The sequence below is a fragment of the Trachypithecus francoisi genome, unplaced genomic scaffold, assembly GCF_009764315.1.
Source record: "Trachypithecus francoisi isolate TF-2019V2 unplaced genomic scaffold, Tfra_2.0 Lachesis_group0, whole genome shotgun sequence".
Classification (NCBI taxonomy): Eukaryota; Metazoa; Chordata; class Mammalia; order Primates; family Cercopithecidae; genus Trachypithecus; species Trachypithecus francoisi.
The window spans coordinates 99,588,946-99,606,413 of record NW_022681453.1 but is presented as its reverse complement, the minus strand read 5'-3'; the positions used below and the strand labels follow the sequence as shown (position 1 = coordinate 99,606,413).

Sequence of the window (17,468 nt, the reverse complement as noted above, 5' to 3'; positions counted from 1 at the left end):
TGGGTGAAATTTATCTAATCTCTTCTGAGAATGCCTTCATACCCTATTAATAGTCCCTGATCTCCATTTCAAGAAATGTGGTTTAAGAGTCTCTAATTCTTTGAGAAAATATTAGTTAGCGATACATCTTCCAAAGAGCCAGACAAGTGTCTAATTTAAACCTGACTAATCAAAACAGTAACATAGTCAATTATATTTGTACTTTATGATTATTTGTATTTATGTTTTTTCAGATAAACTTTATTAATATGATGACTAACATTCACTAACCCTTCTCCATTCCTACATAAGTAGCTATGGTAATTATTTTATTATTCACATGATTTTTCCTCACATATATGTACATGTTTTCACAAAAGTAATTATGTGAAATCAATATTATAATTTTCACTATTTACAATTTTAATATTATAACTAACCATCTCTGAAAACAGTAGTATGAATAATTGTGTTAGAGTAACAACTTGCTGTTTTTATTATAAAGACAAAAAATGGTGTCATATCTAAAATTTTTCTCTGGTCAAAGTATCTTTAATTCTGTTCTTTTTGTTTTATCTTTAAACAGTTAAATTGCATTTTTAAGATAATTTTCAGTCACTTGGGGTGGTATGCAATGTGCACTTTACAATTGACTTATAATTGGACTATGCTGACAATGGAAAGTCTTACAAGTATTGAACATGACATTCATGACAGTATTCCTGTCATCTTGGCTTCTTTTATTGAATATGCAGAGAATTATAATTGGGCTAACAAGCCTGATAGCCTGGCCTCTTCCCAATTGTATTAACCTAGTCTAGTATTAGCTGCCTGAACACACACAGAAACAGGCAGAGCTTTTGTTTTTCTTTCTATTCTATGTTGGTACCTACCCAATAATCAAAGAATAAAATCCTCTGTCTTCATACAATGTTTGAGAATTGTCAATAACTTATCTCCAATCAACTGATAAATGTAAAGATTGCTTTATCCATCATTATTTCACTAATTTATAATAAAATTATTTCTTATAAAAGATTGGTTATATCTGTTACATGTTAGATGCTAATTAATTATTATTGCTCCAAACCTTTATAAAGTTTTGGCATGTTTTCTTGAATTCATGCTAAAAGTTTTCAAGTGATGAATTTGAGTTTGAAGCAAATTTTTTCTTCAAATGAGCAAGTCAGTTTATTGATGCATTGTAATCTTTCCTTTGAAATTGAGACAAACATTATTTTAGCATAATCTAAAAATAACTCATTCAGGTTTGTGTAGTCTTAAAAACAATACACAAAAAACCGTAAATAAATGAAAAATAAAAGGAAAATAATTTTAAGTTATTTTCACTTAAAATTCACTAACATTTTATCAAGGAATCCCATTAAAAACAAATAGTAGGTAAAGTTAAATAAACCAATTTATGGTTTTAAAGATATAAAGAATTTGTAGAGTATCAGTTGTTTGAAACAGTAGATTCTGTGCTTTACTTTCTCTCTTCGTTTTTTTTCTCTTTTTCTAGTTAACTCTTATTTTAGAGCATGCAATACACTTGCACACTTTCTCTCCAAATATTTCCAACTCTTCCATTTTCAATATTTAAGTATTCATCTTTATCCAGGATTTTCTAAGTAGAAATATGAAAACAACCCGGAAATTTATGTCCTGAAGAAATAAAGCACTACTACAGTGCGTAAGAGATATGCCATAAAGATGTGTGTTGCAAAACTGTTATTAGCAAAAAACCAAAATACAACAAGATGCCCCCAAACCACAAACCTGTTGATCATATGAAATAGTTCCATACTTCATATAAACTATAGAAAAATATGCAACTACTAAAATGAATAAGTTAGCACTCTATGTATTAACCTGGAAAATGTAGGAAAAGCAGACTGCAAATTAATGTGTATAGTAAAATCTTGTTCTGGAAACAAAATGCACACAATTTTTTTTAGGTTTTTATAAAAACTACAAATTTTATTTTTTAACATTAAGAAATTGCTGGCATTGATTATCTCAGATGATGACGTTGGAAAGGAAGAGGGGATGTTGTTTACTTTATTACCTGTAATTTTTGATGTATATCAAATCTGTACTTAAACAACTAAGCCGAAACATTACATTCATTAAAGGAATGTAGATGATTGATGAAATTCAATTTTAAAACTTAAGTTTTGATATTAAACATTTTAGTGGGCTTTAAATTTTATGAATTATTGCATCATAAGTAGTAAAAAGATCACAGAACAGCTAATAGTTACACTTTGAATTTTAAATTACTTTAAAAAACTTCACAATAATATTGTAAGTAGTTGCCTACTTCGCCTATGTCCATTTGAAAACTGTAGAATAAAAGAGTTTGAATGGATCAAGGACTTAATCCAGATTTCCTAAAATAATTTTGCTTTTGCTTAAGATGTTTTTGTCTGGTAAAAAAAAATATTATTTTAAAAATAGGATGTTCATTTTAAAATAAACTAGTAGAAGATATATGCAAATAGTAAGGCAGTTTTCATTATTGTGGATGAAAACCAAAATTATCTGTAAGTAGCCTGGTATGTACACAGACTTTCTAAACTTTTTTTAGCTCTAGGCAACTTGAAAGAAGGAAGTGGAAATTAGAAGTTTTCATGTGTAGCTCATAATTACTAGATCTAAAATCTATGTTAAATTTTACTAAAGGTCAGTCCACGAAACTAGAGACTGCGCATTTCCCAATTAGGAGATGGACTACTTCCTCCTTAACATCATTTAGAAAGCCAAAACACATCCCTGCTTTTGTCAACCTTCATTTTTAAATAGTAAGTCAAAGTAGACTATATCACTTCAAAAGTATTTAGAGGTATCTAACTATGCATTTTGAACAGAAGTTTTCCTTTGAGTAAGGGACTGTCCTGTAGGACTATTCTAATTTTCTCATTAACTTTACTTCTGCTTTAAACAATGTTTACCCCTAGATATAAGCTTACACTTGAACTGATTAATGGAAATGATGCCATTTAAAGTAATACAGTTTTCTATTCTCATGGTTATCTGGTCAACTGAGTACCAAAATAGCTGGAGTTTAATGAATCGTATACTTTTTATTTGGCTTTGTAGAGCTGATGCTTGCAATTTAGTGGATGAATCAGTTCCTTAAATCCCAATAGCTTAAGGTAGTATTTTACAGCACAGATTCTGGAGTCAGATACACCCAGAATCAAATCCCAAATTTGCTTCTTTCCAGATTTGTCACCTTCAGCAAGTAATTTGACCTTCCTCAGTCCCAGTTTCCACATCTATGAGGCAAGGACAACAAAACTTAACTCTCACAATTGTCATTATTAAGTGGTAGATGTGTGGAAAGTCAGCCTCTGGCATTTAGCAAGCACTCAAATAATGGAAGTGGCCTGCTTTTCTAGTTATTCAAATATCATGGAGTTATAATCTGATTATTAAATAGTATTAAGTATATTTAAACTATATATAGTTTTAATTGCTTACTAAATACAATTTAGAATTAAGAAAAACTTAAAGAAGTTATAAATTCCATTAAAGGAATATGATGACTTGAAATGTTTGGAATGTGTAGTACACGGCTCCTGTCTGCTGTTACTTTTTCTTACTCAAGGATCTTAATCATAACAGTAATGAAATGTAACAATTGTCATTTTCTTTCTTAGGCTGTTGATCATGTAATCACAAATGTACTCCTTAGACTTTAATAGCAATAACATCTCTGCTTTCTTACTAGTTAGAGAATCTGTCTAATATCTAATATGTTTGTTCTCTTCTTGTGCAACCTTTCCTTGGTACCAGCGGCTGCTTCAAAGAATAAAGTTAAAGGTGAGCTCCTGTTTATTGTGCATGACTCATCATCATTCATTTTTCTGCTCAGTCTTCTAAGTTCTCTTAAATGATGGAACCAGTTCTGTTGGTGATAACGCTATTTCAGTGTATAGATATTGTTCCTAAATTCCTACAAATACAAATATCAGTTATTTCAGTTACCCAGTTTCTGAGACATGTTTGCATGGTTGTTCGCGAGTTTGTTTTCTTGTTTCACTTCCCACTTTATTCCTAAGCATTTCAAAGTGGAATAAAGTGCTTTTTTTGCACTAACATTTTGCATGTGGACCTTAGTTTCCTTGATAAAATTGAGAATTGGATAAAATACGGCATAAAATAAAACTGATGGAAAGTCTCAAAATTGAGCATGCTTTTATAGAATTAGGTGAAAATAAAATGTAATCTTCTAAAAACTGAATATTATAAGCTATCGATTTCTATTTATGATTTTTTTTCATTTGTAGTTGCATTAAGTTTGACTTTGCTAGAAACCTAAAAATGCATTTTCATGATAAAGGATGCACATGTCCAACGCTGAACATAAGGAAAAAGGCTTTTGGCTCCATATGTCCTAGTTTTTATGAGTTTGAAAAATTCAAATATATGTATGATGCTGTACCATAGGCCTATCATTTATGTATTTCAATTTCATTCTGTTTAGAGCCGTCTACATACTTAAAAATCTCTTTTGCTTTTGCTTCTTCAATAGCAAAAAAACATTTTTTTCTCTTTTGGTTCCAGGTTCTAGTTTTACAGCTAGTTTTAATACTATGGCATATGCTGATCTTTGAAGTGTTAACTGCTCCCTATTTATAAGGTCAAGCCTTTATTATGCAAGTAATATTGTCATAGCAATGTATTTGCTTAGAGAATACGGAATATGTAAAGGAGGAGATGGCAAATTTATTGTCATCTTTCTTATAGCTTACCTAGCCTTGTTTCCTGTTCCAGTAAATGTAGTGGAAAATCAGCCAATCCTTGACACGGTAATTTTCTGTCTGGCTGTGAACAAAATAAATATATTCACAGCAATTCAGAAATTATTTGATAATGAATACATATCTATAAATGTATAAGCACAGTATGTTTATATAACAAAAGGATTAGAAGTGTAGTTTTAGGAATGAGGAATTAAAAACGCTGCACATTGTATCAGCTCTAGGGTACAGCATATGAGTGTAAAGGGAACCAGGGGAGATGCATATCAGCACTGGAAGTGTCAGAGACCACTTTACGTAGGAGGTGGAGCTTGAAATGGCTCTTGAAGGATGGATAGGCTGTACACAGAAAAAAAGTAGTATATTTTTAAAAAGAATTAGAAAGGCTAACTAAAGGTCTGCAAACAGGAATGAATACAGTCTAGTGTAGCGAGAAAATCTTTTGAATGAAACCTTGCACTTTTATAAGAAAGTGGAGAAAAATGAATTTGAAGATGATGCAATAGACAATGGAGTGATTATGAATCGTTACAGTATATGGTCACGTAAAACCTCTAGTAATCAATTACTCTCCAAAACAATGGAAAATAATTTGAATTATAATATGCAGGCTGCTAAGTATTAAATATGGAAAAGCCACTTCATCATTGGAGGATTATGGTCATAAATTATATTACAGGTATCTCTCAAGTCATTTCAGGACTCAAGCTGGCTAGAATTTTATAATGCAGGCGTATTTCTGTATCCAATTTAGTACCTTCCACACTTCCATCCCTAGTGTTCCACACTTAGCCATTTTATTTGACTCTCTTCTTTCTACTTGTATACTAGCCTGCAGGGGTCTTAGCCCATAATTTTCCCCATGCTTATAATTTTGCATCTACAAGGCAAGCAATGACACTTTCAAAAATGAATTATGCCTCAAGTGGGAACTGAAATTTTATTTCTAACCATTGCTGAAGAAAGATGTATATTATGTAGAGATGATAGAAAGAATTACTCAGTGATTTTTTGGTCCAATTTCTATATGAAGGCAAATGGTCTTCAAATAGAAAAAAAAAATGTGGATAAGAGGAAAATAAAACCCAAGATAATATAAGAGCAGATGGTTGCTTCAGAATAGTTCATTTCTCCTGGCCCAGAAAAAGTGCTTACCAGGGAACTGGGAGAAATTTTAGAGAGGATTATATCTCATTTATCTATCCTTATGGAATCATGCAAATGTGGAAAGTTTCTGGAATATTGGAGAGAGGAATGTGTTCTGATTTTTTGTAAGGAGTAATGATTTCATTTCCAGAAACCATACACTGGTCAATTTTACATCTATTTCCTAGTAAGATTGTTAAACACTCTTAAAACAACAGTTTGTGGGTATTTAGGTTAAAACAGAGTTCATTGAGAATCAGTCATTATTAGTAATAGCATAGGAAATTACCCCTTCTTTTTTTAAAAGTGAGTTACTATACCAGTATAGGAGGGCAGTAGCATAAATATGTCTGAATTTTATCAAATAATGTAGCAACTAGCTCTTTACTTATTTCTGTAGAAAATGGTACTCTGAAGATCACTGATTATTCTCCAATGGCCAAATCCAATGGTGGTTTCTCAATCTTCATATTGCTATTTTTTTTCTCCTGATGAACATATATTATTTCTTTTGATTTCACATTTCCTTTGGTTTCAGTGGCACTGTACATACTTCATTTTTTAAAACTTCTCTTTGCCTCTTTCTTTCTCCATTTATATCTTGTTCTGAAATATAGATTTTATTCAGGTTGTCTTTGATTCGTGAAAAGATCAACTATTGTAGTTCAGCTTTCCACACTGCCTTTGAGAGATAAACTTCACTTCTTACAAAATAAAGAATGGGGCCATTTTCAAGATAATTGTGTACCTGCCACCAACCACTCTCACTATTGTTGTCTGTCCAGAGGAACATACACGACCCAGTCAAGTTGCTTCTCAGAAAACTTAGAACTGGGAAAGGGGTAGAGAGAGAGGGAAAAGTCAAGGAGCTCAGACAAAGAAGCAGAGATGGTTGATCAGCTCTGTTACTCTTCACGCATAAATTTTGTATGTGGATTTAATACAATGAATTAAGCTTGAGAAATGCCACAAGGAGGAAGGAGGACTACATGAAGAGTGAGAGATTGAGGGAGTACTGGTGCACAAGCCTCTTGTTCTAACATATTGCGAAGACTCTATTTTATCTTTACGCTTTGGATCTATGACACAGGTGTCTTTTAATAAAAAATTCTCGGTAGGTTTCTCTTGCTTAGAATCAAAAGAGAAATAATATAAATGTTTTCTTCCTAAGAGTTTTTTCATTGATTTTGTGATACTTTTCTGAACTTGGTTTTACTACTAAGCTTTTGTCTGATATTTTCATCACCCTGCTGAATATTTCCACTTTAATATTAGAAACTGATATTCTTATTTATTTACTTATTTTATAACTAAGAACCCTCTGGGATTACTATATGTTCTCATGACACCAATATTAGTCCAGCTTTCTAAGTTTAAAAGATTTGAAAATCTTTAACTTCTCTTTCTTAATGGTCCTCACATCCAATCAATTACCAAATTGTCCTAATTTTTTCTTGCATGTCTTTTGCATGGATCATAATTCTTTGAATCTCTCATTCCTCGTTGAGTGCAGTGGCTCATGCCTGTAATCCTAGCACTTTGGGAGGCCAAGGTGGGTGAATCACTTGAGGTCAGAAATTCGAGATCAGCCTGGCCAACATGGTGAAACCCCATCTCTACTAAAAATACAAAAATTAGGCAGGTGTGGTGACAAGCCCCTGTAATCCCAGCTACTCAGGAGGCTGAAGCAGGAGAATCTCTTGACCCAGGGAGGCAGAGCCTGTAGTGAGCTGAGATTCCGCCACTGCACTCCAGCCTGGGTAACAGAGGGAGACTCTGTCTAAAAATAATAATAATTATAATAATAAAACAAAAAATCTCATTTCTCAGAGCTTGCCTGAAATGGTTTCTAATTTGTCTTCTGATTCAATTCTCAACATGCTGCATTTGATATACAAATCTATCCTACATTTGTATATCATGCTGAATTTTAACAAGACCATCAATGCCACTTAGAGGAGAAAGGTACTTTAAAGTAGTCTTAAAATTTATTTGTATAAAATACTTTTATTTCACTCTGTTATGCATTTATAAAAATAGGTTAAATATATCTTAATGATTGTTCCAAAATGTTACAATATTTTAAATAGCTTTAACCCAGAAAAAAATATTTTTAGTCTTTAATCCTGATTTGGGGGCTTTATTTTTATTCAAAATTTGGCAACTATAGTTTTATGCTATTTCTAGAATGCCAGCTTTTAGATACTATTTTCAAAGTGAATGTCTTAAATCTCAACAATCATGTAATCATTATTCAGTGCTCAAATAAAAATTAACATAATTATTCTGACTTTGCTTAAGAATTAAGATAATGCAGAGCCCTTAGCTATCTAAATTGAGATATATGTGGTTCAAAGGAGAATCAGTATTTCAATTTGCTAGGTTTATTAAGTAATAGTCATACATAATATTATCACATAAATGATTTATTCATGTAAGAATATTATAAATCCGCTATAACACCAAAATATGACATTTGAAATCCCAGGCTACCCGTCATACAATAATTTTTGGAGGTGAATTGAAAGGCATGTAAGAGGTTGAAGTTGAGACATTGCTTCAAACTATTTTGAGATTTTATCTTAAGTGCCTATATTTTAATTTGTATCATATAGTATTTCTTATATATTAAGAGTTACATTTTGTAGTCAGACAGGAATAGGTTCAATCTTGGTTTTGTAACTCGCTAGATTTGAGCAACTGGACAAATTTTCACTAAAGTTCACACAACATTCAGTTGTTGCGACAATTTTATCGGATAAAGCACACAAAAAAAGGATTGACCTAGGGAATGGCACACAGTGAGCACTTAGTAAATTGTACCTATTATTGTTATTACTATCACAATTTAAATTATATCTGTGGGATAAATGAACAAACACAAAAACATGTAGTCCAAGGTAAGTCCCAAAACTAAACCCTTTCTACAAGTTTCACTGTATTTCCTCTTTATAATGGCATTCATATGTTTATATTCACTATAAGACTAAAATAAACACATATAGTATAAGAGGTGTTTTTCTTTCTTCACCTTTAAATATTAAAAAACAAAGTGCATAAATGATATTATTAAATAATTCCAACCGAAAGTGAAACAAAATATTTGAGAAAATTATGACAAAGAGAGGCTTATATAATACCTAAAATGTAAAAATATCCTGCTTTTATTATCAGTGAAGAAATTGAGTAATGAGGCCATACTATAATGTATTTTGAAAAGATGGCTTCACTCCTTTTTTTAAAGCTATTTTTAGATTTTAATTTTAAAAGTGGGACGGGTGCGATGGCTCATGCCTGTAATCCCAGCAGTTTTGGAGGCTGAGGCGGGTGGATCAACTGAGGTCATGAGTTCAAGACTGGGCTGGCCAACATGAGAATACCAAAATACCAAAAAAAAAAAATTGCTGGGCATAGCATGCACATTTACTCCCAGCTACTCCAGAGGCTGAGGCAGGAGAATCACTTGAACCTGGGAGGCAGAGTTTGTAGTGAGCCAAAATTGCACCATTGCACACCAGCCTGGGTGACAGAGGGACTCTGTCTCAAAAAAAAAAAAAAAAAAAAGTGTAAGAAACTATTTAAATTATTGCATACCAGCTACAAAATCTTCATCAAAAATAATGAATCAGGAGACAATTATTTAAGTTTATGCTTATTCTGTACAAGACTGATCTAAGGAAATATGTGTTGGGCATTAGACATATAGAAGGGAATTTAAAAGCATATTATATTTCTGTAACACATATTTCACTGAGGGATTCAGGTGGAAGACCCCGAGTTAGTACCTTTAGGAAGATTGCCTTCTAAATCTACCTCCTAGTTCATCTCACTTCTCTAAGAAAATTGCTGAAGACATTGCTACGTACAATAGTGCAATAATGTTTATGAAGATATATTACTGCCGCTTTTTTCTAACTTTAAAAAAGTAAATAACAATGATAATTATAACAGCCAATCGTTCTTAAATGTTCCCATGTGTGAGGCATTGTGCTAAGCACTCACAGGTGTTTTCTCTTTCAATCCATCCAAACCCCTCTGAGATAGGTACTCTGATTATCCTCATTTTCCAAATGTGGAAAATGAAGCAGAGCTAAGAAATGTAAGTTCACAAAATGAGTAAGAGGCACGGCAAAAATTCTAAGCCAGACATACTACCTCAGAATTCAAGCTTCTAATCTATTAAATCCTCTAAAGAGATCAGATTAATCAGTATTACGACTTACCTGAATCTCATTCATTTAAAGGCTTTACATAGATACCACCCACCCAGACAGGAGTAGAGTTGGGAGTAGGGATAATGTAGCCTGATGAGTAGCTAGCCGGAGCAAATACACTGGACCAGCTTAGTTGTGTCCACTGGCCAGAAAAATATTCCCCAGGTAAATCTGGCATTTCTCATTCTTTTAAAACTCTCCTTCTTCTAGGTCTGTCATTCACTTACCTTATGTTAACCTCACTTACTCCCTCTTGGGAACGTGAGAAGGTAATTAGTTTGTCAATAAGATGAGTAAGGTTCTAGAAAAGCTTCAGGCACAGCTAATGCGAAGCGCTGAACTCAGAGGAAACAAACAGGGGTAAGGAGTGTGCTCATAAAAATTTTATTGTAAGATGACCCGGTGGGTCAAAATATAAGTAATTTTAGTTGTTTCTAACGTGCAGCTCCATTCAATGTGGTTTCTGTTTTTTATTTCTCACTGTATAGGGATATTGACATGCATTTGCTCTGTGGAGTATCATTACTTTCTGTTATATAACTGTCCCCTTTTATGGTGCAAAGTACAAACTAGTCTGGGTCACAAAGGAAAGAGAGCATTATATATTCCACTTGCAAGTCTAAAATAATATTATTTCCGATTGATTTAATGGAGGTGCATTTTCTCCATCTCTCTTTTTTTCTTGAAATGCAAAAATAGGTTTGAGCTTCACTGTGCGCATGTGGATAAATATAACTTATTTGTCATGAAAACAAGGCTCAATTTTGTATAGCAATTAGAAATTAGTTTAAGCATTGCTACTTTAAGTTTATATCCTCATTTCTACCATAAATAAATCATTATAATACTTTTTTTATTCTGTCTAAACACATCTCATCTGAAAGGCAAGATCTTCTGGGACTGAATTCATTCAGTTGGTTCATGTCATTCTATTATGCTAATAAAATTGGTATTTGCTTATTCCACAGCTGCTGTGTGGAGGTTTAGAAAGTCTGTAATTAAATTCCTAAGATTTGTGGCTTCTTACAGGTTTTGAAACAGAAAAATGTCTGTAATAAGGAGAAACACAATGATCAATGTGTAGCAGTTAGTGGGGCATTTTTCAAATAATACTACAAGACTAAAAGTTAAGTTACACTAAAAATAAATGTAATTCATTATATTTCAAATTTGATGGAACTATGGTTATATATTTTAATGGAAAAAAATTAACTTATCCTGATATATAATGGTTATCACTATATATGCTCATGGTCAGGAAATTCAATGCACAAATAGGAGATGTCACATAATATCCTATATAATTCCTAAGATATATTTCCAAATGAGAACACATGGCACTCTCAATGCGGGGGAGACTGTATACGAATCCTGCCTTATCCCCACCGTGGTGTATTTTGGAGGTACACAAACATTTACATGTAGCACTATGATAAGATACAATGGAGATTATATATATATTATTTGACACCTACATACACACACACACGCATATATATAATATATATAGCACATATAAGATATATACATATATAACATACATATAATATATAACACATATATATAATAATTCATTTATTTATCCATAATTTCCAGGGACTCCTGGAAATTTATCAGTTTAAGAAAAAAAGCTGCATACTGTCGTCTATTACAATGTAGTGGCCATTACGAAGAATAAAGTGGAAGAATGAGATAGGAATACTTAGGCAGAGGAGAGAAGAGAGTGGTTCTAATTTTGAGTTGGCAGACCAGGGAAAGTGAACATCTGAACAGAAAATTGAGGGTGAGGGAGCAAGTCATATCAATGGAAACAATCCAAGAAGAGGAAACAGCAAAGACAGAGGCCTTAAGGCAGGAAGTGGCCTAATGTATTTAAGGGATATTCAACAGCCCTGTCAGAATAGAAAGCACGAGCCTGGCACAACATGTTAGAGAAAGGGTCATAGAGGGAAGGAGACACAGGTCATGTAAGGATTTTTGATATCCTTCAAGTGAAGTAGAGAGCCATAGGAAGTCTGAGCAGAAGAGAAATGTGCACTGGCTTAGTTTTAACAGGATCAATTTGGTTGCTCTGGTGAAAAAAGACTGCCATGAGAGTTTTTTTTGGATGCTTTCCCAAGAATCCAGGGGAAAAAAATGAGTATAATAGGATGAGAATCATAGCACTGGAAGTAAAGTTATGTCTAGTAGAATTTGCTGACTGGAAGTAGGACATGATATAGAGGATGGACTGTAGATGTTTTGTTTGTTTTTTTGTGTTTGGCTTTACTTGAAAACTGGAAGGACAAAGTTACATTTACAAGATTGAAAAGACTGGAGGAGCACAACAAAATAATGACAGCTCAGTTTTCATCGTGGAAATTGAAGAGACCTATTAGACATTCATGTGAAGATGGTAAGTAACAGTGGGGTAAATAAATGTGAAATTTAGAAGAAAGTTCTACACTTTCGATAAACTACCTGGAAACCATGTGGACAGTCAATAAAAACATGAGACTGAATGAGCTCATCAAATGCATGAGTGTAGCTAGAGAAGAAAGCAAAAATGTTAGGACTTGAGCTCTCACATACTCCAACCTTAAAGAGATCAATCAGATGGTGAGAGTCAGAGAAAAAGAAGAAAATAAAAAAATAAATAAAATAAAATGGAAGAAAATGTATTTACAAAGGAAGTGGTGTTCAACTGGGGCAAATGCTCTTGATAAGTCGTGATAGATACAAATGGATTTACTAATGTGGAAACAAGCAGTGGTAACCTTGGTAATTGCCAATTACTATATGATATAGAAATTAATCATACAATCACCAGAAGAAATTGGCTATTGTGAAACAATGGTACAGTAAGATTCAACTACAGGGAAATTCACCTTAGTGAAAGAAGGCTAGGAAGACTTCTTGGAGAAAATGATGGTCAGAAAAAAGCTGAATAACTTGTGAGAATTAACTGGGCAACAAACAGAGGGAAGAACTGCCCAAGTCAAGGAAATGTCAGCAGGGGACTAAAAGACAGCCAAAAGAGTTTCTGGAGAACATCAAAGGGAACCAGGGTTAAAATTAGGGAGGATAGATAGGCAGCCCATGCAGTGCCTTGAAAGTTACAGGGTTTTCTTTTTTCTGTTTTATTTTTTTAAATTATTACTTTTTGCTTGTTTGTTTTGTTCTTATTCTAAAAACAATGGGAAGCCAATAAGTGGTTTTAAAAGGGAATAGAGGTAGTGATAGGGGTGGTGGAATATTCTTACGTTCATGCTTTGAAAAAGATCACTGACTGCTCATGAAAAAACAAATTAGTTGAGACTACTATAGATGACAAAGAGAAAAGGTGAATTGCCTGGAAATTTACAATAGTCCAGGGAGAAATGATGGTAGATTGGCCCAGAGTGGTCAGTAGTAATGTCAGAGAGAAACTGGCAGATTCACAAGAATAGAAATTCCTTTCAAGAATACAGTTGAAACAGTTAGCAGTCAGAAAAAATTAACTGAACTTGAATTAAGTAGGTGCCCTTAAATATTTGTAAATTATTTAAAACATTTTGTTATTCTTCATTTCTCTTCATTGTCATCAATACTGAAGACCAACAAGCAGACAGTCCTGACCTTGTCCTCGTGTTAGGGTTAACAGGAAAATACATTTATGGTGTACTGTGTAAGGCAAGTGAAAGCAAAGGGAAAACTACAAATTTTATTACTGGAATAATATAAGAAGATAAGATCTTCTTTACCTAAAGTAGTTCTTGTCTATATTATGGATTCTCTTAATTGAAAATTTCATACATATAAACAATTTAGGTGGGAGGAAACTGTATTTTAAAAATAGCTTGTCAAGAATGACATGCCAAAGCTCATGTCAAAACTGCACACCTGAATTGTATATTCTAGTTGTTTCTATTCTGAACAGGGCAGATGAAAAGTTACTTGTACATTTGATTCTTGACTATAGTGCAATACAAGGTTATTTTAATGACATCCAAGCAGCAACAATGTATCTGGCCTAAACTTTGAAAGAGTCATTAATTTAACTCACTCTTTTTTTTTTTTGAGACGGGGTCTTGCTTTGTCACCCAGGCTGGAGTGCAATGGTGCGATCGCAGCTCACTGCAACCTCCATCTCCCTGGTTCACGCCATTCTCCTGCCTCAGCCTCCCAAGTAGCTGGGTCTACAGGCGCCCGCCACCATGCACAGCTAAGTTTTTTGTATTTTTAGGAGAGATGGGGTTTCACTGTATTAGCCAGGATGGTCTCGATCTCCTGACCTCGTGATCCGCCCAGCTCAGCCTCCCAAAGTGCTGGGATTACAGGCGTGAGCCACTGCGCCCGGCCTAATTTAACTCACTCTTTATGTGTCTTCCCATCTTGGCCAAGCAAAAACTACCAGCAGAACAGGATTTCAAAATGTAATCTGTTTTCTCTAAGATGGGATAATCATCTGATGGGCACTGAGTCCACTTAATAAGCATGCTGTCTAGAGACAAGGCAGGAATGCTATTTGGCCTGAACAATCACCAAATAGTTCATGAAGTCATTACCTTCCACCTCAGCCGGAAGTTATCTCGGGAAAGACAGTCAAATCTCTTGGCTGCTTCCCCAGAGTCTGAGAATCCCAATGACATACATTCACGATGGCATAGGACTGTGATAGCATATTCAAATGGAAACTAGGAAATAGAGAGCAAATATCTGTGCATATTAGATACAGCTTCCCTTAGAAATAGAGACAGATGCTCCTATGTAATCTGATATTTGATTTATTAAAGACCTGAATTCTGACTGTCAGCAAATAACACATCACTTTTCATGCATGAAATATTTTTTCCTTATGAAACTGAGGGATTAATTTAGATTTAGGTAAAATGTAGCTTAGATAAAAGATAGGTTTTCAAACTCTTTACAAGCCTTTTGGGAAGTGTTAACAAATGCTTTGGGATTTTTCACACTCAAATGTTATTTAATGCATCTGGCACAACAGGTGGCATGGCCAGTAGGTCATTGCAGCATGATAATTTGACTTCATATTTATTAGAGCAAAATATGTGTTTAATGAGTGTTTCTTTTATCAGTATTTCAATCATCATAACTCACCCTATCTCTCTTTCTTTTTCTGCCTTTTTTATTTTTAAATATAACGGACAGGTTAAGGGAATGCAGTTTTAAAAAGTCTTAGTCATTTTCAGGAGATTTCTCAAACAACCCACAGCATAGTAAGGGATAGAGATATACTAAAAGAGCATTTCTTATCATCTTTATTTGTTCTATTTTAAAATGTAGCAACTAGAACTGCATTTAGTGATACAACAACTCATTCACATGTAATTATTCATCTATTCATTACCCAAATATTTGTTGAGTTTATGTGTAAGGCCCTAGTCCAAAGTAGTTGTAATATGTATTTTATATTTTAAAATCGATTTCAAAACTTAACAGATATATAAATCTCAATGATTTAAAATAAAGTATATATATCACCAAACATGAATATATGTTTAAAAATTAATTTAAAAAGACTACATATGATTTTCACAAAAAATTACCCCAGGAAAATAAACATCACCATTTTGCCTTACATTATGACATTTATCGTTGGCTTCCTAAAACATAATGGAAAGGAAGTTTGCATCATCAGTTTGTATATTCTATTAACTTTGACTTACACTGATTTCCGTACCCAAGTAAGTTTTGACAGAATAGAGTCATGCTACTTTGTTGTTCAAAAGTTCTCTGTAGCCTTAAAGGTAACTGTCATCTTGTAAGTAATATTTCAAAGTAGATTAGAGTCTGAACATTAAGTTTTAGACATCAATTATATTATCTTTATAACTTATAAAACTGATAGAGATGAATACATTTAGATACATTCTATGTTATTAAAGTTTAAACAAATTCATCAGGATCTGTTTTCTTTCCAAATTATATAACTGTCTTAGCTCCATCGATCATTCATGAAAATATAAATGAGAAATTCAGAATTAACCCTGAATAATTAGAGAGGAGGAAAAAGTAACTTAAGGGGAATAATAATGTTGCTGAGAAATGAATAAGATGACAATACCATGATTAAAAATTCATATAAAATTAAAGTTGCATAAATTATAAGGAACACAATGTGAAAGGGTGTTCTTATTTTGAAAGATAATAAAAAGTATTTTAGTTTTAAATATCAAAGCATTTATAGTTACAGGTGAGGAAGCACTGAAAATAGATAAAATTTAAATCATCATCTAAATATCAGAAAATATATCAGCTATCTCATATAACATAAGCTATTGTTCGTAACTTTAAAAACAAAAAAAGCGTGTCAAGAAATTAACAATTTTAAATGTGAATTCTTATTATCAAAGCCTGTGATAGTGATGCCGAAGTCTGCATTCAAAACAATTACTTTTTTTTCCAGCTATTTAAAGTAATATGCAAAGTGCAAACGGGAGATGAAAGATTTAATTCTTATTCTTGCAACTGGATTCAGCTTAATCAGTTTTACTTAGAGAGAGATCTGTTATGAGTAACAGTATTACGTTAAAAGTAGCCACATGCAATTAATGTCAGGGTGAAACAACTGAAATCAAAGAAGGAAATGAATGACAGAGCCATTCTCGTTTGAATCCAGTTGGAATGCATGATCAAGTGGGTCACGTTTTGTTTTCTAAGCAATTTGGTAAACAAGTCTGTCTTTTTGATATCTGTACACAGAGTGTACTATTGCTACTCCTTTGATCTTACAGAATGTTATAGTCTTCCACAGGTAAACCGATTGTATGCCCTGTCTGTATGCCTTATTCCAGTGAGCCCTGTAATAGCACTGGGTGCAGTAGCTTCAGTAATAAAGATAATGAACTCTTCCTGGCACTGTGGAGGTCAAATGATTCATACTTGTCAATACTAATTCCAAAGAGTTGCTTATGTGACCACTATTTCAATCTAATTTATTATTCTTTAGGTTTGTTATTTGGAAGGCCTTAATTTTTGCTCTATGTTGGTATTTATCATTATTATTTGCACTATCTTGTTTATTCTCCCTCTTTTTTGCTTCTTTTTTCTTTTCTTGCAACTATAAAGAATATGAAGCCATAATCATGCTCTCTCTCTCTTTTTTTTTTTTTTTTTTTTTTTTATCTATGCAGTTTACCACCAGATCCTGCAGGTTTTAAAATTACATAAGAATTCACATTGATATTTAAGAGTTTCAAATCCCCCGGGCGCGGTGGCTCAAGCCTGTAATCCCAGCACTTTGGGAGGCCGAGACGGGCGGATCACGAGGTCAGGAGATAGAGACCATCCTGATTAACACGGTGAAACCCCGTCTCTACTAAAAATACAAAAACTAGCCGGGCGAGGTGGCGGCGCCTGTAGTCCCAGCTCCTCGGGA

General features: G+C 33.3%; 1 protein-coding gene across 3 annotated transcripts in view; it reads left to right on the top strand.

The window, feature by feature from the left end:
- Positions 1 to 17,468, top strand: part of CADM2 (cell adhesion molecule 2) — a 1,094,949-nt gene that overhangs the window by 752,971 nt on the left and 324,510 nt on the right. For 2 of the 3 annotated variants that reach the window (XM_033211599.1, XM_033211597.1), the window contains one exon: positions 3,781 to 3,807. The exons of the other annotated variant lie outside the window; for it this stretch is intronic. In XM_033211599.1, the coding sequence (XP_033067490.1) occupies positions 3,781 to 3,807 (27 nt within the window). The remainder of the gene's footprint in view (positions 1 to 3,780; positions 3,808 to 17,468) is intronic. 3 annotated transcript variants of the gene reach the window in all.